At 38.6% G+C, this 20,573-nt stretch overlaps 2 protein-coding genes across 2 annotated transcripts in view; one reads left to right on the top strand and one right to left on the bottom strand.

The window, feature by feature from the left end:
• The window catches only part of PPTC7 (protein phosphatase targeting COQ7), a 38,499-nt gene extending 28,908 nt beyond the window's left edge, over positions 1-9,591 (top strand). The window contains exons 4-6 of the mRNA XM_082667313.1: positions 2,888-3,011; positions 4,555-4,684; positions 5,780-9,591. Coding sequence (XP_082523439.1) covers positions 2,888-3,011; positions 4,555-4,684; positions 5,780-5,838 — 313 coding nt within the window. The 3' untranslated portion in view covers positions 5,839-9,591. The remainder of the gene's footprint in view (positions 1-2,887; positions 3,012-4,554; positions 4,685-5,779) is intronic.
• A 2,110-nt stretch (positions 9,592-11,701) lies between these two features.
• The window catches only part of RAD9B (RAD9 checkpoint clamp component B), a gene marked incomplete at its 3' end in the record, with an annotated part of 30,947 nt that continues 22,075 nt past the window's right edge, over positions 11,702-20,573 (bottom strand). The window contains exons 9-11 of the mRNA XM_082668030.1: positions 20,376-20,498; positions 18,945-19,182; positions 11,702-11,830 (exon numbers count right to left, since the gene is read on the bottom strand). Coding sequence (XP_082524156.1) covers positions 11,702-11,830; positions 18,945-19,182; positions 20,376-20,498 — 490 coding nt within the window. The remainder of the gene's footprint in view (positions 11,831-18,944; positions 19,183-20,375; positions 20,499-20,573) is intronic.

Below are 20,573 nucleotides of genomic sequence, written 5' to 3'. Positions count from 1 at the left end.
AAATGCAAACAGACATCTGCTTTATTTATCAGAATAACTTCCTGATTCTCGGGGCCTCCTATAATATGCATCAAATAGAACTTGCAGTCCCTGCAAAACTTGTCAGGCAAAGTTAACTTTCAGGAAATGGACTCAGAGGTGGTCTGATGGTGCTCTTGATGTGTTCTGTTCTTTTTTTCTTCTGATACCTTCTCTCAGTTCATTTTTAAATTGTCAAGAACTTTCCAGGAAAATCAGGACTTTTTTGAATCAACTTTTACAGTTTATCTTTTCTAAGATCAGAGTACAGAGTAACACTAAAACAGTCTCAGATTTCACTGCCTTTAACAGCCTTACAGGGCTTGACACAAACATTGTTGGCAATTCATAAATGTGGTTAAATGGGTAATGAACCTTTTGTAAAAGTAGAAGCATTCTAGCAAGTGCCTATTGTCTCTACTTAATAGTTCTTATTGGGCCAAATCTTAAGTCCAAACTAAGATAAAATGATGATTACTGCCATCTTTTAAACTGGAATGAGCATACTGTATAATTAAGTACAGTATTACCCATCTGAAGTCTATTGCTGACTCCTAGAGAGAGGGAAGCAGTTTTTTACTTTCAGATTAAGGCAGATTACCATAATTGGAAGAAAATTTGATTATAGGCCCTTCTTCAGTTGGCTGTAATGCACATCAATATTAGCCCTGTTGGAGTGGGGAGAACTCAGAACCCCAAGGCGTTCGTAGATGTCAAGTTCAGCTAACAGTTTTTGGAGAACAGTGCTTTGATTTTCCTTTACTTGATCCTTGTTGTTTTGGCTTCTGAGTGCTAGAGCGGCCCTGCTGTACCTCACACGCTATCTTTGGGACAGTCTGGTCAGGACAGCACTTGGCCTGGCCTGCCAGTGAGGTGGAGGTTGCTTCCCCTGGAGCCCAGAGGCAGCGTGCTAGCATGTGATTTCAGCTCGTGTTTCAGTGCAGTCAAAAGTTTCCAGCAGCACAGTATGTTCAATCAAAATGGGCAAAACTGCAGCTGGCGGAACACCAAGCTCGTGGGTGGGAGTGTTGGGAGAAGAGGACGATCTGTCCAATGGCAGCGAGTCTCTCACAGACAGAATAGCAAAGGACACTCCTGGGGAAAGAAAAACCTCAGCATAAAATAGAACTTCCGTGCCAACCTGGTCATTAATCTAAACTTCTAAAATCTGATTAGTTTCCAAAGACTGAGCAAATGTGAAATGTCTTGTATTGTTTCTCTTTATTCCACGGAAGAAATCGACCTGGTTTCTACCAGTTTTACAGTCTTTTTAAAATTTTCTTATTTTTTGGTCTTTTTTGTTTCCCAGCTGCATGTTATCTCCTTAGTTATTAGTCCCTCTTATCTATAAAATATTGTTTTAAGCTTAACTTACAGATTTCCTTTAGTAGCTGTTCTTACAAAATGTTTACTGTATAACTGTGTAAGCGAAAGCTAATTTGTTCCTTGCCAAAAGCCCGTCACAGAACTTCTAGATGTGCTGCTGCTTTCCTCAGTCAAGAGAAGACAAACTAGAAATTTCCTCAATGGGCTTTGCGTAAATCCCCAGCAGGCATGGGTGGGCTGTTTGTTTTTATGTTTTCTTTTTGCAAATTTTATAACATGTCACTTACACAAGTTTTTTCTTTGTTTTTTTTTTGTTTTTAATCAAGCTTAGGGTGCTTTGGTTCTGTCTCCATATTCTGGGTCAGTGTATGAATTTTTTCCTGGCTCTTGTTCCCTAATTACAAGTGAAGGTAGATTATCAGATATCTCACCTTTTCCTCACCTTGGAGGCTTGGAAGCAGTGGAGCTGGCCTTTGGAAATGGCTGAGAACCAGCCTCTGAGGGGACCATTAACTCTTTGAATATATTTTCTCTTCTTCCCACCTGTGGTTCCCCCCACCCCCCATTCTTATATCTGTTTTCTTATATCTTTTTAAAAGTTTTACACAAAAACATGTAGTGAAAAATCAAGCTTCTGTCCCTACCCCATCCACACATTCTGTCCTCAGAGGCAGCCACTGCCAGATTTATTCTCTGCATATAGAAGCGTCTCTCTCTCTCTCTCTCTCTCTCTCTCCCCCTCCCCCCTCCCCCCCCCCCACACACAAAGTACCTTCTTCTCTTCATTAACAATATAGTAATGAGTTTTTCCCCAGTTTGGAGGGTCAGTTACTTTGTTTCTTCCATTCATTAGATATTACTTGAAGACCTACTGTGTGCCAGGCACACTAATAAATAAGTAACCTATACATGATGAGCACTTTGTAAACCCTGGGAGACACACAGTCCTTACTCTACCAGAGTAAGTATGACTTAGTAATACTAATTTGGTATTACTAGTAATATACTAGTAATTACTAGTATTATAGTAAGAAATACCATTGCAGGTATTTCATATGAATTAATTCTTATAGGATTTGCATGCTCTCCTCCATAGTGCTCAGTTATTCCACTATAACACAGCCTCCTGAGAGCCAAATTCAAGCCTGCAGGGAAACTGATGAGTGGAAAGTGAATAAGAGAGGATGGAATTTGGCTCTAAAGAATTAGGAAACAAAGACTCATTTCCACCAGGATTTTAGAGACATTTTAGTGTCTGACTCAGAAAAGAACCCTTCCGCCTTTTAAACCACATGAGACTAATCATCAAACTCAGTTTTACTTGATAGTTTTAGTTAAGCTTTTGAAATATTTGTATCAGAGTTTTCAGTTCATTTTTTTCAAGGTTAGAAATTTCAGAATGGTGGTTTTTATTATTGACTGCTACTATATATTAGTTTTCCTTAAAGCCTCATTACATTGTAGCATCATTCCCATTGCAAACTTTTAACAGTTATCTCTAAAAGGCTCTGTTAACTTTGTCCCTACGCTGTCCTTGTCACAGCCCGGATGCCGCTGATAGCACATCTTTTGATGTCCAGTTAGGAGACATTATCCTGACGGCGACAGATGGACTCTTTGACAACATGCCTGATTATATGATCCTTCAGGAGCTAAAAAAGTTAAAGGTAATTAATTCAAAGGTTGGCCTTTGGAAACAGTGACCCTCTTCTGGGCGGCTGATTTTTATTAATTCAATTGCATTATCTCTTTTTGTAGTTTTGGAAAGGACTATTTTGTGAATTTAGGAAAATAAAAATGGTTCTAATCTTTGAAACAGTTGTAGATAGAAATATTCACAGTTGGAGAACTTGAAGGGAAAAGAGGCTTCTCATCCAAGCCTTTATTTAGTAGGGTGGTAAAGGTAGGAAAAGTCCAGATGGGCGAGTTCTTGTTTGTGTTTTTAATGGTATTTTAATGGTATTTAATGGTGTTAGTTGCTGGTTGTCTTTTTCACTTTTTATTCTCCTAGCAAACTCAGCAGGTGTTCAGGCTGGGAAAGATAGGAAATCATCATACCAGAGCCAGCCAAGGCAGCAGCCAAGGGCAGCAGGCAGCTAGGGGCCTTGATGTGATCTGAGCTGTCATCAGTAAAGAAACTGTTCAGATTTGGCCCATACAGAGAGTGGAAGGAAGTGAAAACCAGTCTGCATATTCTCCTGGCTTTGTAAAGTACTGACTCTGGGGAAAATTAGTCTTTTCTCATGTTTTTACCACTAACCAGTATGACTTTGAGTAAGTTTCTAAACTTTTTAAGCAGTATTTTCCTCACCTGTAAAATGGTGGAGTGGTACAAAAGGCCTGTTTTGTAGGGTTTTGGTAAGGATAAACCAAGACCATGCATTAGAAACCCTTAGCACTACGCCTTGTCTGTGGGGCCTAGTAAAGGTCAGGCGCTTACACGTGCTGGCACTGTGCTCTGTGTGGTAACAGAATGACAAGCAGAAATGACACATTCCCTGCCCTTATGGAGCTTACATTCTAGTGGAGGAAGACAGATAATACAGAGAAAGAAAGAATAGCTATAATGGTGGTGGTAAATAAGAAGAAGAAAAATAAAGCAAGGTGAAGGAATACAGAATAGAGAGGGATTTTCAGTAGGGCAACTGGCAGCCCTTACTTGGAGAGCACACTGTGCTTGGCCAGGGGGGCATTCCCAAGCAAGGAAGCTTTTGAGGTCATCCCGAAGTGCTATCAAAATCCGCCCTTTCAACCCCATCCCATTTTAGCAAGAATGCCTTAAGAATTTCAAGTGGGAAAAAAAAAACAAATATGAAAATTCAAGGGACTTCCCTGGTGGTCCAGTGATTAAGACTCCACGCTTCCACCGCACGGGGTGTGGGTTTGATCCCTGGTCAGGGAACCAAGATCCCACATGCCGCATGGCGCGGCCAAAAAAAAAAGAAAGAAAATTCAAACTTCAGGACCCAAGTCCATGCAAAGGACTTTCTAATTGACATCTTATGCAGGCAGCACTGGTGATCTCATTTATTTTAGTTGAGGTATAATGTTTCATTGTCTTCTCTAACTGGAATAAAACTTAAGTGGTGGAAACTATGATTAGATAAATGTTACTGTCTTAAAAAGCGATGCTTGCAAGTGATGTTTACTGTGTGCAGAAATCATGTGAGGCATTATGGTAAAAATAACTCCCTCATGTTTTCATATTAGAATTCAAATTATGAGAGTATACAACAGACGGCAAGAAGCATTGCTGAGCAAGCTCATGAGCTGGCCTATGACCCAAATTATATGTCACCTTTTGCACAGTTTGCATGTGACAATGGATTGAATGTGAGAGGTAAGCATTCCTTAGGAAGGTCATAGGGACTAACCGGGGACATAGAGGATGGGAGCATTCTGGGCTGTGGGTGAAGCAAACTACAGCACTGGGGTGAGACTGCTGAGGTGCCCTCTCCCAGCTGTGAGCCCGTGGGAGCAAGGTCAGCAGGCTGTAACACTGAAGGACAGAGCAAGTGCATGTCATCATGTGTTCCCCACAGAGGTGCCCTTCAGAACTGAATTTAATTGGCTGCAGAGGCAGGTGGAACCTGAAGCCCTTTATTGCTGCCACTGCACTGCTTGGACCTGAGCCCCAAAAGCCTCCGAGCTCTGCCTGGACATTCCTAACAGTTTAAACATTCTGCCCTTCATGAGTCTGACATTTCACTTCTCCCTTCCTCTGGCTTTGTGGGACTCATTGACAGTATTTGCCTGCCAAATTGCCATGGCAGGTTTTGAAGATGGAAGTAATGTTAGACTGTCCTTGCCTAAAGAGTCTTCCTATCTACTGAGCGATATGTAACTTTGGGAGCAGGCCAAGTAGCTCAGTCTTGGAGCTCAGATGACATGTTGGTACTAGCATATCAGAACTAGCAGAGTTGGTCAGTTTCTTGCTGGTAGAATCTTATGATATGTAAAGCATTTCTTAGCTGTCCAGGAAATATTCAAATAGAAAAAAGCACATGCCATAGCTGATTGCCAGCTTAGAATACAAGACTATTACTAGTTTCAAAACATTGGATATGTTTGTCCAAATTAGGATTGTGGGTATAACATGTAACTTTCTTGTCAGGCAGAATTAATCTTAGCCACATTTTGTCTTTATTATGATTGCTATAAACAGAGGATGTGGTGGTGGCCATTTTAACAGAGCTGTTGTAAAGGAGCAGGGAAGGTTTTTTTTTTAAAGCTTCAATTAAATTACATGTAATTTCTTGGTGCGTTTTAACTATTTATCAAATGGTTTTTTTCCTTTTTTCTGCCAGAGTATATTGACAAACCAAACCTGCCTGAAATACCAGTATTTGTTTCCTAGTACTTATTTATTTAGGCTTACATTTTTTATTGACTTTTCCTTTTAAAATATATAAATACGTTTTCATTTTCATTTTAGGTGGAAAGCCAGATGACATCACTGTCCTTCTCTCAATAGTGGCTGAGTATACAGACTGACTCACCTAGGTGTCAACTCCTGCCTCTCCTTTCATCATCCCAAATTCTCCCCTACCGTGTGTGCTGATCCTGCTGGCAGGACCATGTTTCTTTGCTACTGATCTCAGTGGCCAGTGATGTAAGCCTTTTGCCTGTCTTTTTGAGACCCCATTGAGATCTTTGTTGAGAACCACTACTGTCATTCACTAGCTCATATCTGCCAGCAACATTTGAAGAGAATCAAGATTTGAAGATTGGCCTTCACTTCACATTGTCCTTTCCATGATGGGATGGAGGTTTTCAAAGCCAAAATGTCTATTACTTTTCAAAAACAGTTGAAGTATTGAAAATGAGTAATATTGGTAAAGTGAATTCAAAATTAGAATGTGTTAAAGGGATTTTAAAAGTCTAACACAAATTGTATGTTACGGTACATCTACTAGAAACATACGTTATATATTATCAAAAGATATGTTACACGTGTACTATACAGTCTGTGTTATGATTGGGTGTGGCTTTATGTTTTCATTATAAACTCCTATTTTTCAGGGGCTTATAATCTTGCTCTAAAACATTGTTCTGGATTACAAAATCTTGATCCGGGGAGCTTTTTTTTGGTTACAAGTTGGAAGAAAAATTCAGTTTAGTTCTATGTATGCAAATGTTTCATGGTTTTTAAAAGATGATTAATTGTGCTCCTGTGATGAAAGTTTCAGCAGTTTATTGGTTACTGCATATCACAGGCTGGTGGCCTGATCTGCAGGGGGGTTTGGGGAGACTCCTTACCAAAAATTTTTAATGGAAATATTATTCAAGGTTATAAATTCCTCAAAGCCTACAAATTTAATGTTACAGCTGAAATTCCTCCCAGCTGTCTGTTATGATGCCCCTGTGTGGGAGCTTTAGGCCCATAGGCCTGATGGGTTGAGAATGGAACAGCTCTAACTTTGAATTTTGTTGGCCTTTGATGGTCACGCTATACCCCTTTTCTCACTCTCAGACCTGTTGTTAGTAGCCTTGCTTTCTATAGAGCATGTACCAAATTCAGGGAGTCCATGTGGAAAGAACACTGTGGGCAGTGGCACAAGAGTCCACGAGGAAAACTCCTAGTGATGATATGACATTTGCATTTGCCCTACACAGAAATTTAGGGGTTTCTGAATCAAGCTTAATGTTTACAGTTTCCGAATAGCCATCTTGCAGTGTATAGTTTCCTTATAAAATTACCCCACATTCAGTTTTTCCATTATCTGCAAATTCAAACTTATTTTTAAGGTTTGTGTACAAGTCGACTGCTGTAAAGATATATATTTTTGGGTCAGTTTTTTTCCTTCATTAACTTCGTGGTAGAAAAATATATATACTTAGAAATCCTTAAATTAAAGCCATGTTTTATATATGTCAGGTAACATTGGTGTATAGATGAGAATGCAATTAAACCTAATGAGAATCTACTTGAGAATATAGAAAGTCTCTTTCTCTAAAGGAGATACTTACTCCCTGGTTTATTGCATTAAAACTTATGTTTGAGGTTACCTCAACTTGTTTTAAAAGATTTTGTTTTGTGAATTTGTACTGTATATTTGAGTAACTGTCAAGCTTTTGTTTTATTTAAAAATGTTTAACATGTACCATGTACATGTCATTACTATATTTCAATGCATCATGCTTGTAACAGGCATTTCATTTATAATAAGAATGAGTTATTCATTTGTAAGCTGTTCAGTAATTTATCTACTATTCCTAAATTGGCATAATGTTAGATATCTATTTTGAATCACCTTTAATTACATGTCAGAATGCCTTAACTACCCTAACTTGACAAAACAGAATTCTTTGGTAGAGGAGATGGGGGGTGGGGTGGGGGGTGGAGAGAGACTCTGTTTAAATAATGAGAATCCATTGTGCTGTGATAAAACACAGAAGCGTGAGTGGCAAGTGGCGGGGTATTTATTTTGCACAAACTATTTGCAGTCTCTGTGTATTTAAAAAGTAAAGAAAGTTGCATCCAGAAGGGTTTTGTTGGAAGGAATACATTTACACTTGGGCTGACAACTTCAGTTCTTTTGTTGGGTTTTTAATTATTTCTGGTCAGAGGTATGGAGCCTTATGATCTGGATATATTTTGTATTAATTTTCCAATGCATACATTTAATTCCAGGTAAGAGCAGTGCTGGTCACGTCACTGGCTTTCTCTGCACTCATCTAAACCCATCAAACACAGTCTTCATAAAGGTAGATTGATGGTGGTGTTTTACACAACTCATGTAATCAACTTAGTCTTTTTTGAGAAATGAGCGTTAGAAATTGACAATGTGTTTGTTCCAGGGATGTTGAAAATAGTGGGACAAGAATTGAGTTTCACAGGGGAACTGACTTTGGACCTGGCCTGTAGATTTGGGACACAAAATATTTTCTCTTTTTTTCCCCTGCCCTTTTTGTGTTATGCACTTAATTTTATGACTGGGGGTCTGTTGGAGTGCTGCTTAACAAGTAACTTTCCTTCCACTGTCAGTGGTCAGAGGCTGTGTAGTACCCGTACTGGAGTTTTCCATGTCACAGGACCCAAGTCTTTGTGGGGTGTGCCTGAGATATACCACTTGGTGGGTCTAATTCTGAACTTGATGTGTTAATTGTATTTTAAATCAAGCAGTATAAACACACATATTGATACATTTGCCTCACGTAGTGGACTTTTATAACAAAAGAGAATTTGGATTTCTAATTTACAAATGGCAAATTATTTATCCCTCTCTGGATGCACCAAAGACCAGTAAAGTTTATAGCTTTTCCATCTATATTTATAAAGCAATACTGTATTATAAAAATCAATATTTTTATCACATGCTTGAAATTTTTATTTTGTTCTGTTTTAAAGTGTGCACTCTAAACATATCAGAACCTTATTTCTTCCTGTGAACTTAAGCTGCCTGCGCACAAAAAAGAATTCACCGAATGGATACACAGTAGAGTCCATAGGCTCCTAAAAACTGAAAGAAGAAATGAGGTGGGGAAAACAAGTTACTTGTCCTGAATTACTGTACTGGCTTGACATGGTTGATGGGTACTAAATCACAAAAGAATCCATTCCAGGTGTGCATGTCTGGGAGTTGGGCTGTAACTAGATTAGAAACTAGATTTCGAGCTTTGCATGATGGGCGAGTGTCTTATCACATCGGTTGCATTCGTTCTGGATAGAATAGTAGCCTTCAGTACCGCCTTCAGTACCACCAACATACCACATCATGTAACAAGGCAGTAATTGTGGGAATTCACTGAGTCAGTTTTGAGCGTTTTGGAGATTGTAAACAAGATAGGCTAGAACTGTAAATGTTTGTACTTCTGATTAAGTTCATGGTTCCTTGTCACCTTATACCAGCTATCTTTGGTAGAAGCTACAGCATCCAATTTTCCTGGAAACTATCACATTTTTGCATTTAACAAATTTTACATCAAAAAACCAAAATCTGCTTATAAAACAAAATGTGAAACAGAAAACATTTGGATTCTATTGTTTAAAAAAATTAAATTCTTTGCAAAATTGAACTTCAACTAAAAATCGACAGTGTCCATGTCAAAATTTTAACTGTAAGCAGGTAGTTTGTGGCAAAGATGGCTAAATAATGAAGCAAGTCTGAATTTGTGTATACTAATGAGCTGCTTTTTTCTGTTGAGACTATCATTATTTGTCTTACCCAAGAGGCAGTGACCTGAATTGGATGTCTGAAGTATAACTTATGCAGGAATAGTTCTGTAAATACATTTAAATAAACTGTAAAGATATTTAATAAATATAGTATTTATACTAATCTGTGTACTCCTTTTAATTTGAGTAGTAACAAAATAAGACACTGGCCCTTGACATTGATTTTGTTGGTCCCTATCAGGTCCTCATTTCCAAGCCTCTTAGTCTAGCAGTGACTCCATACTTTGTAGCTATCATTTCTGCCTTTTACTAGTTTATTCACTAAGGCTCTTTTTCACCAGCTCATTTACTACATCAGTTTAGCTTCCTCAAAAATTCGTCAAACTGGATTAATAATTGAATGTAACATATAGATGGTTTCCCAGCTGAGAAGCCTTTTGCATCTTCTAAATGGTATGTGAAGTCAAACAAAAATCTGGTGTCATTTAAATTTAGCATTCTGTATCCAAATTCTAAAATCCAAACTATATACAATTTGACAGTGTAACTGTCTTTTACAGACCAGTGCTGCATCTAGGTGATTACTGATGATGATGATGCCTTCACAGCTGAAACTGCCCTGGCCCATTTCAATGAGCGAACCAGAAACTTCATCCTCAGCAAGGAGACCTACAGTTACTCTCGGGTATAAATGTTCTCCGTGTAGTCATCTGCATTTATTAGGAATATGTGAAATTCAGTGTTAGTCATCAGTGTAAGCAAAAGATACATAAATCTTTAGCCTACAATGTGAAATTATGTGGGCATTGCCAGTTTCCAAAAAAAGCTTGATGAAAGCCCAGTTTCATTCACTGAGGAACATTTTGGGATGAACTTGAGTTTTTATTAGGTTATTGTGGGTAGCTATGGCTCATTACCAAGCTACAAGAGCCAAACTCATTCTGGTTTTAGTTTGAACTCTGTTCACAGTTCTAAAGTTTACTAATCCACTCAGCCACCTTTGTCTTATTAATTCCTCACAAAATCTAAAGTACAATTGCTTGCCAGTTAACATTTCCTTGTGATTTGATGGTTTCACAGGCTTAACAATTAAGGTGTTACAAAAGTCTAGTTTGTCAGGTTATAATTGACTCTAAACAGGTTTGGGAGAGGGAGAGGCACACATCATAAGATGTTATATAACAATATTTCTGTGCCAGATTTTTTATTCTGTGCAGGTAAGAAGCTAATTCTTAAAGAGGCAAAGAACAGAGATATTCATCTTCCATCTCATTCCCCTCCAAACCCAGGCTTTCTTGGCAGTGGAGGCTGCTGTTCTATATCAGATAATACAGAAATAATTTTTTGGCATCACTTCTTTTCTGCATCACACTGCAAAATTTTAAAGTCATATATTTTTACTTAAAATCTTAACAAAATATAGCAAGCAATAGACCAAAAATGTTATGGTATTACATGCATAACTTTTTACTATGTCTGAAAGCACCAAAACTCAAATGTTTGCAATCAAACACAGAAGATACCTGAACTCTACAAGCCATATTGATGCACTCAAAATGGCTGCTAAAGAAAGTTTAAATACCTTTATAAAACTGGTAAAGAAAATGCTAAAAGCTCTAGTGTGAATGTGCGCTGAATTGAAGAATTCTTTTTTATTTTTTTAAATTTTATTTATTTGGCTGTGTTGGGTTTTCATTGCTCCACGCATGCTTTCTCTAGTTGCGGTGAGCAGGGGCTACTCTTCGTTGTGGTGCACGGGCTTCTCATTGCGGTGGCTTCTCTTGTTGCGGAGCATGGCACGCAGGCTTCAGTAGTTGTGACTCATGGGCTCTAGAGTGCAGGCTCAGTAGTTGCAGCACACGGGCTTAGTTGCTCCACAGCATGTGGGATCTTCCCAGACCAGGGCTTGAACCCATGTCCCCTGCATTGACAGGCGGACTCTCAACCACTGCACCACCAGGGAAGTCCCTGAATTGAAGAATTCTAATGAGCTTTTTCCCTGCACAGAAAACTCTTCTCCCTCCCAAGCAGCATAATGGATTTAAAGCAAATTACATTTACTTGACAAGCAGCTATTTCTAGATATGGTTGTTGTATAAGAAGATGTTTAGAAAACTTGCAGCCCATTATCCATTTCAAGGAAGTCCAAGACAATATCTTCATAGGCTTAAGTGTGAAAATGTGTTTGAGGTGCAAGTGAGCCAGTAAATGGGTAGGGGGCCAGCTCAGCCATCATTGTTAGAATGTGGAAAAACTGCCATTATTCATGTCCTCTTCACTGTCACTTGCTGTTGCCAGACTGTGGAAAGGGTGGTTGAAGTGTTCTTGTTGGTCAGAAGAAACTGCTCCAAAGAACATGCGAGAAAACTGGAGGGGAAAAAAGTAACTGTACTGTTTATTCAAAGCAAGTTAGCGCTCATCAAATACCCCTTTTCAGAAGCTCAGCCAAGGTGGTCTCCCTAACTTTAATAGTGATGGTTCATGAAATACCCAAAACCTTCTTGAGTGGCCCAAAACATCCTAAAATAAAACCCTTCCCTGGACTCCAAATGCACACAGTGTGGAATCAGTGGTCTGCTTCTGACTACCCTGCCTGAGCCATTGAAACTAACACCAGGGACTTCCCTGGTGGTCCAGTGGCTAGGACTCCACGCTCCCAGTGTAGGAGGCCCAGGTTCAATCCCTGGTCGGGGAACTGGGTCCCACATGCAGCAAATGCAACTAAAGATCTCGCATCCCGCAACTAAGACCCGGCACAGCCAAATTAGTTAATTAATTAATTTTAAAAAGAAAGAAAGAAACTAACACTAAGGCTGTGGGAGACAGAGATAAAGGGAGACACTGTAGGCCATCCTGCTCGACTCCATCCATCTTCTCCCCTTTCCCTCCTGCTGCGACAGAAGCAGCTACTCCTGACTAGAGCCAGTCCTTCTCTCCCTGTCTCTGACTCCCAGCCCCTCCCATGCCTCTCCTCTACTGGATAAGAATGTCAGCATTTTAAAATAATCAAATGTCTCTCATTAAAATATATAAATAGCCTCATTCCCTTCCTCCCTCCATCCTTACCTCTGCTGTAGAGTTGTCTACACTTGCTTTCTCCATTTTCTCATTCTCCTATTCTTCCGTCCTATCTAAAAAAGCTCCTGACCCTCACACAGAAGCACTTCTCAAGATGGTCACCAAAAATTGCCAGATCCTTAAGCCAATGACCATTTTCAGTCTCCATCCCACTTGATAGTCACTCTGACACTTTCTTCTCAAACCTTCCTCATGCTGCATTCTCCTGGTTGCTCTTAGACTTTTCAGCTGGCTTGCCCTCTTCTACCCAGCCTTTGAATCAGGGTTTCTCAGCCTTAACACTACTGACATTTGAGGCCTGGTGCTTCTTTGTTGTGAGGGCTGTCCTGCTCATGGGAGGGTGTTGAGCAGCATCCCTTGCCTCTGCCCACTAGATGCCAGTAGCACCCTCCTTCCTGAATTGTGACATCCAGAATTGTCTCCAGACATTGCCCAACGTCCCCTGGCCCTGGTTAAGAACCACTGCTTTAAATGATGGCAGTATTCTCCCCTGCACCCTCTCCCTAGGAACTTTCTTTCACACTGCTGGCAGAAATTACTACATATGTATGTGCCAGGGAGTCTCACAGAATTTGAACTTCGTATATCCTACTACCTATTTGATTTCTGCCACTTAACATGTCCAAAATAGAATTCATGATCTTAGTGAGCATTGAACCTGTTGCTCCAGACCTTGATACCTCCTTTTCCCTTAAGCCCCATAACCAATCCATCACAGAGTCCTGCTACTTCTACCTCCTCAATTAGCTGTCTACTTTGGCCACTTCTCTCCATTGCTACTGAATCACCATCTCTCAGATGCCACAACTGAACTTCCATTCTTGCCTCACTGCATCCCATTCTGCACATAGTAGCTGCAACTAAAGTTATCTTTCCAAAATTCAACTCTGGCAGCCCTCCCTGTTAAAATCCTTCAAATACTTTAAATGCCACAGTACTTTATATGGCCGTTTACATGGCTGTTTACATCTGGCATGAATCGGCACTCAGCAATTACTCTAGTTTCATTCACCCTGTGCCATTGTTTCACCCTGGCTATCCGCCTGCTAACCACACTGGTCATCCTCCAGTTCCTTAAAACCAGCACACTCCCTCCATCACAGGGGCTTGTGCACATGCCACACATCCACTTAACTCCCCCCTACTACCTTATCCTTTCCAGTTCAGCTCAAACACCAATTTCAAAGAAGACGTTCTGACCTCCTAGATTAGGTCAGTTCATACCTTAAATCCTCTCAAAGCACCTTAAACTTTTCCTTGATTGAACTTACCACAGGTTTTTAAAAATTATCAAATATTTAGTCATGTGACTATTTGTTTAATGTCTGTCTCCCTCCTAGTCTATAATCAAGTTTAGGAATGTTTCTTGTTTATTTTGCATACCATTGTATACCCCACATCTACAACACAAGGCCTTCAACAAATACCTGTGGGAGTTGCATGGTAGGTAACAAGAATAAATAAGTGAATGATCCCTGTTCTTGGCTCATTCTCACACATCAGAAGGTGAAGATGCCCTCTGCATGGGGCAGTTCTGACAGCAGCTGTTGAACCCTTGCTCCAGATGAAACACCCCAAATTAGCTGTGATACAGCCTGTGGTAGGCAGAATGATGGCCTGCCCGCACCCCCAAAGATGTCCACATCTTAATCCCAGGAGCCTGTGAATATATTATATCACATGGCAAAAGGGAATTAAGGTAGCAAATGGAATAAAGTTGCTAATCAGTGACCTGGACTATCCAGGTGGGCCCAGTGGACTCACAAGGATGCTTAAATGTGAAAAGCAGGGCTTCCCTGGTTGGCACAGTGGTTGAGAGTCTGCCTGCCGATGCAGGGGACACGGGTTCGTGCCCCGGTCCGGGAAGATCCCACATGCCGCAGAGCGGCTGGGCCTGTGAGCCATGGCCATTGAGCCTGCGCATCCGGAGCCTGTGCTCCGCAATGGGAGAGGCCACAACAGTGAGAGGCCCACATACCGAAAAAAAAAAAAAATGTGAAAAGCAGAGAAGAGTCAGCATCAGAGTGAAGCAATGTGAAAAGGACTTGACTGGCCGTTGCTGGTTTTAAAGCTGGAAGGAAACCACAGTCAAAGAATGCAGGTGATCTCAAGAAGATAGGAAAGGCAAGAAAGCAGATTCTTCCCTAGAGTCTCCGCAAAGGAACGCAGCCTTGCCAACACCTTGATTTTAGCTCAGTGAGACCCATTTTGGACTTTTGAACTGTAAGATAATTTGTGTTGTCTTAAGCCACTGAATTTGTGGTAATTTTTTATAGCAGCAATAGGAAACTAATACACTGGCTTTGATTTTAATTGGAGGCATAGTCTCAGTTGCTTCTGAAGAGTCTAGTGTTAACCAAGGTCAAGATCCAAAGGCTGGAATTGACCTAATGATAGCATCTGTGTCTCTTCAATGTATAATATCATGTGCAAATAGCTCTTCATAATGCTTACTGTGCTATATTAAACTAAAAACCTACTAGTTTACTTTGGACTTTGAGAGCTGCCCTGAATTTGCCACTGACTTAAGGTAAATGTCATTTGCTACCCCCTCTTTTCCCTACCTACTCTTTGGCCTTTAAATCTTTCATGGCTGGATGATCAAGCCTTTCCCTGGTATATAACAGTCTTCTAATGGAGAAAGTTTATGAATGGCCATACAACTTGGAATTAGTCCAAATCCTATACGAATTGGGTAAGAAGATAAATTATTATAAAAATTTTAAAATAATATTCATATTCTCTTAAAAATAGAACTACCATACAATCCAGCAATTCCTCTCCTGGCTATTTTTCAGAAAAAAAACAAAAATGCTAATTCAAAAAGATATCTGCACCCCTATGTTCATTGCAGCCTTATTTATAATAGCCAAGATACAGAAGCAACCTAAGTGTCCACCGATAGAAGAATGGATAAAGAAGATGTGGAGTGTGTACACAGTGGAATATCACTCAGCCACAAAAAAGAATAAAATCTTGCCATTTGCAACAACGTCAATGGACCTAGAAGGTATTATGTTCAGTGAAATAAGTCAGAGAAAGACAAATACAGTGTGATTTCACTTATATACGGAATCTAAAAAGCAAAACAAATGAACAAACGTAACAAAACAGAAACAGACTCATAGATACAAAAAACAAACAGGTGGTTGCCAGAGGGGAGGGGTGTGGGGGGATGAGTGAAATAGGTGAGGGAGATTAAGAGGTACAAGCTTCCAGTTACAAAATAAATGAGTGATGGGGATGAAATGTACAGCATGGGGAATACAGTCAACAATATTATAATAACTTTGTATGGTGACTTTGGTCTTTGAAAACTGCCCTAAATTTGCTGTGGACTTATTGTGATCATTTTGTAATGTATAGAAATATCAAATCATTATGTGCTGTACCTAGAACTAACATAGTGTTGTAGGTCAATAATACTTCAATTAAAAATATAATAATATAGATATTTCCCCCATTTTGGTGCCCCTGAGAGCTGTGTATAACTTATTGAAAATCAACAATGGAAAAATATATTGGTCATTTGAATATTAGAATATAGTAATACTCCTCTACAACAGTTTAATTTTGAAAATCCCCTTTCCCAAAGTAGAATACTACCATATTATTTATCTTTTTAAATAAGGTGAATTAAAATTGATTTCATTTTGGAATTTTGTGATACTACTTGAGGGATTTTAGAAACTTTCTTAGGCTATCCCAAACCGGGGCTGAAGGTTTGCCAACCACTGGCTATGCACTAGGAATACAGAGATGAGTAAGACTCAGGCCTGCCCTTGATGAGCTCACAATCTACCTAGTGGAGTAACAAGCATATTTATTAAATTATTACATGACATTAAAAATGAATAAAACAAACAAAATGATTTGATTAGAATGAGAAGACTTCAAAAAGAGACATATCACTTGAGCTGGGCTTTGAAGGGTGGGTAGGGGTTTGAACGGTGAAAAAAGGAATACTATCACCCCAGACTGTAGGAGCAATAGTATGAACAAAAGTAGGACACAAAAGCATTTGCTGAATGTTTCCACTAAGATCAGGAACTAAGCAAGCATGCCCACTGTCTCCACTGTTAATGTTGTACTAGAGATTATGTGCTAATACAACTGAACAAAGGAGTCAGTTGGAGAGATTAAAGAAGAAATGAAACTATCTCTATATAAAAATGACATATAGCATGTCTGGAAACCCTGAGAGAATCAATGATAAAACTAATGGAAACAATAAAATAATTCAGCAGGGTAGTAGGATATAAAATTATCACAAAAAAAAAACAGTAGCCTTCATATACGCAAACAATTGGCAGTCAGAAAACATAATGGTAGAGAAAACTATTTACAATAGCAATATAAAAGGTTAAATTACTTAGGAATAAACTTAAATGTGTAAATGTATATGAAAAACATTTTAAGACGCTCCTGAGAGACACAAAAGTAGACCTAACAAGTGGAAATACATTGCCTGTGTTTGGATAGAATGACTCAGCATCATAAAGGTGTCTCTTAACATCCCCAAGTTAACAGAAATTTAAGGAAATCCCAATTAAAAAAATACCAACAGACTTTTTCTGGAGCTAGATAAGCTGATATTAAAGTTCAAGTAAAAAATACACATTCAGGAATAGCCAGGAAAAACTGACTAAATCTACAAAGGGATACTAACTCTACCAGACATTAAAACATACTCTGAAGGGCTGGAACTGGACCTCAGGGGAGGAAATGAGAAGATTTTATTAAATACCCTAGGGAAAGTCCCTGAATGCCATTCCAAGGGGTTTAGGTGAAATCCTATGGGCGAAGCAGAATGATCCAAGTGACAATAAAAGCAGGAGAGTGATGTATAACAATAACTAACATTTAATGAGCACTGACCATGTGCCAGCTCCATGTATTAGCCCAATTAATTTTCACAACAATTCAATTGGGTAGCATTATTATTATTCCCATTTTACTAACAGAAAGAAAACTGAAGCAAAGATAAGTAACTTATCCAAGTTACACAGCTAATAAGTGGCAAGACAGAGATTCCAACCCAGAAACTCTAGAGCCAGTGCTCTGGAGTCCTATACCTCATTGTAAATATAAGGTCTCAAAAGAATCTTCTGGTACACTGTGGAGGAAACCAGAGTGGAGGAGAATGGAGGCATGGAGGTCAATCAGAAGGCCCACCGTAGTTCATATAGAAGATGATAATGGTCTAAATTATTTACCCATAATGTAATTTCATTTTTGCAGGAGTTAAGGCAAATAATTCCCTTTAAAAATAGAACTTTCTTTTTAGAATTTAAGTGACATGATAGGAAATTTGAAGAAAAGAGTGCTGTAATGGTACTCATGGAGCTTACAGCTCTAAATGTCACTTTCCCTAGTGAGGAAATTGGCAATCTTAGTGAATTTCAGGGAAGTGAAGCAGCAGGAAAATGTATTCCTGTTGCTGCCTGCGAAAAAGTAAGCACAATATGTGTGACCAAAAAACAGGACGAGGAAAATGTTTCTGTATAATGAAAAGACAGATTTCAGTTTTCACTTTATGGCCAAGCTAGTAATTCACGAGAAGAGAAAATTGCCATAAGTGCCAGGCATATAACAGGTATTCAATAAACACTGTGGCATCAAACTGAATAATAAGTGGAGTTTACTATCCAATTTTACTACCCTAAAAGTCTTCATACAGTGTAAGTAGTGACTTTTAGTAACATTATTTCTCCTTAGAGTTATTTCTAACTCTAAGAAACTCATATTTCCAAACCAATAATAATAACAACAGCAAAACAAGCTTGAATAAAACATCAATATAAACATGTAAAACAGGGACTATCATTATTTGATACTTCTAATAAATTGTTTATCTTCAGTGGATTTCTTAAGGTTTAACACTATAGCATTTTGTGAAGTTTATCATCCATCTAGTAAAATGTTGGTTACATAATAATGTTCTTAACTGGGACACCACTATGAAGGAATTTGTGATGTTTGTTGTGATGAAGTTTACATTTGTACTACCATGAATAAAGGATTTCCCAACCAAACTTGAAAAATAAAATTAGAAGGACATGTATTTTAGAAAGCAAAGTATATGACTTTAGCATATTATTTGTATTCAAAGATAAGTATGCTATAAGAAATCATAATTTATTCTTTAAAACAAGTGACTCAAATTTCTATTTGAATATACTTTGTTAGAATTACTCAATGAGCAATTTAACTATTTTGTATTGACATTCTGTAAATCAGCCTTTTCTCCATGTCAGACTGGTTTCACCTCTCCCCTAGCAAAAAATAATAAAATTAATTTCCCGGATATTGGGGGTGGGCTGAGGCAGGGAGATTGCAAAGGGAGACGGATGACGAGAGTTCTTGACTGAGATGCAGTTGTGTCTCAGTGTTTTTCTTTTACCTTCCTGAGATGTGAAGATCCTGGCACTTCCTCCGTGTCACTGACACTGCTTTCTGGTACTTCACTAATGTCTCTGTTCGCTCTTTCCGTTAATGGGCTGCCACGGTTTTCCAATGAAGAGACTTTCGTGCGAGTCTCAGAATAAAGCCTTTTGGGTACTGCTTTTCTCGAGATATACTCTGCGTCCTTGCTGGTTACATTTTTACCAGCCTCTGAATTTGAATGTATCAGCTCTGACCTGAGGTATTAATAGAGATTAAATGAATGAACTGTTTACTTTGAAAAATATATTTTTATATAACTAATGGATCAATGTGGGATGACAATAACACTGGTTTAGGGAATATACTGAAATAACATTGAACTAATTGTTGAAAGTTAAGATTTACATACATGATTATTTAGAAATTCTCTTGACAGATTCAGATTTTTCAGTAAAACAACCCAATGTATATGAGACAATCTTGTGACACGGTAATAGGGCGAAGTTAGAAAAAAGGTCAAATAAATTACAGTATATCTGTATGATAAAATTGTATAGAGTCATTAAAAATCATGTTTCCAAGTTATTATCAACAATACTGGAAAATGTTCACAATATAATATTTTGTGGGAAAAAACAGAATACAAAACTACATATGCTATATGACCCAATCTTGTTTTTTTTTTTTTCCAATCTTGTTTTAAAATGCAACTGTATGCAAAATTAAAAGTCTGAAAGAAAACACAGTGTGCCAAATATTAACAGTGGCTATCACTAGATGGTAAAATTGTCGGTGTTTTTTAATTTATTCTTTGTACTTTCCTGCATTTTCCAAATTTCCCATAGTAAGTTTATGTTACTTTTACAATGAAGCACCTTCCACCAAAAAAAAGTTATTAAGAGACAAAAGGGGGAACTCCCTGGTGGTCCAGCAGTTAGGATCCGGTGCTTTCACTGCCGTGGCCCAGGTTCAATCCCTGGTCGGGGAACTGAGATCCCTCAAGCCGCGCAGCGCAGCCGAAATTAAAAAAAAAAAAAAAAGAGAGAGACAAAAGGGGAAAAAAAGAAAGAAAAGCAATGGCTGTTTCTCTCTCTAAGAAAGAGAGTTCTGGGTAGTGAATACAAACTTTCCTGTGAACCTTAACAGTATATCACTCCTAAAAAACAACTACTGAAAATGGAAATGAGTTTTAGGTAACGACAAAGATAAACCAGGCAGTCCTGTTAAATTGTGATCATAAGAGAAAAAGCAAATATCTAGTGAAAGATGGGTGATATTTCTCTGTTACAGTTAGGTCTTCCTGGAGCTTTCCTGATTCAATTAAAATTTCTGATCTTCTAATGTTTTCATCCTCAGTTGTTTCCTAAATGAATGCCATTGAATTATTTCAGAATAAGACTGCAATGGCTTTATCCCAACCAATAAAGACATTAAAACATGGCCTTACCTTTTTCGTTTTTGTGAAAGACACAGTGATTGTGGAGAAGATGCTCTACTTGGCTCATCAGCTAATGTAGCCAAAATAAAGTTGGCTTCCAATAACATATCGTCAATACTTAAAGCCATGGGTCTAAAAAAGGCAAAGTAAGAGCAAACATCACACTCTCACTCATTTTCTGATGGACATTGGGAAAACATTAAAAAA

The sequence above is a fragment of the Grampus griseus genome (assembly GCF_964374135.1).
Source record: "Grampus griseus genome assembly, chromosome: 12".
Classification (NCBI taxonomy): Eukaryota; Metazoa; Chordata; class Mammalia; order Artiodactyla; family Delphinidae; genus Grampus; species Grampus griseus.
The sequence above is the reverse complement of the archived record's forward strand: the minus strand, read 5'-3'. Positions and strand labels throughout refer to the sequence as shown.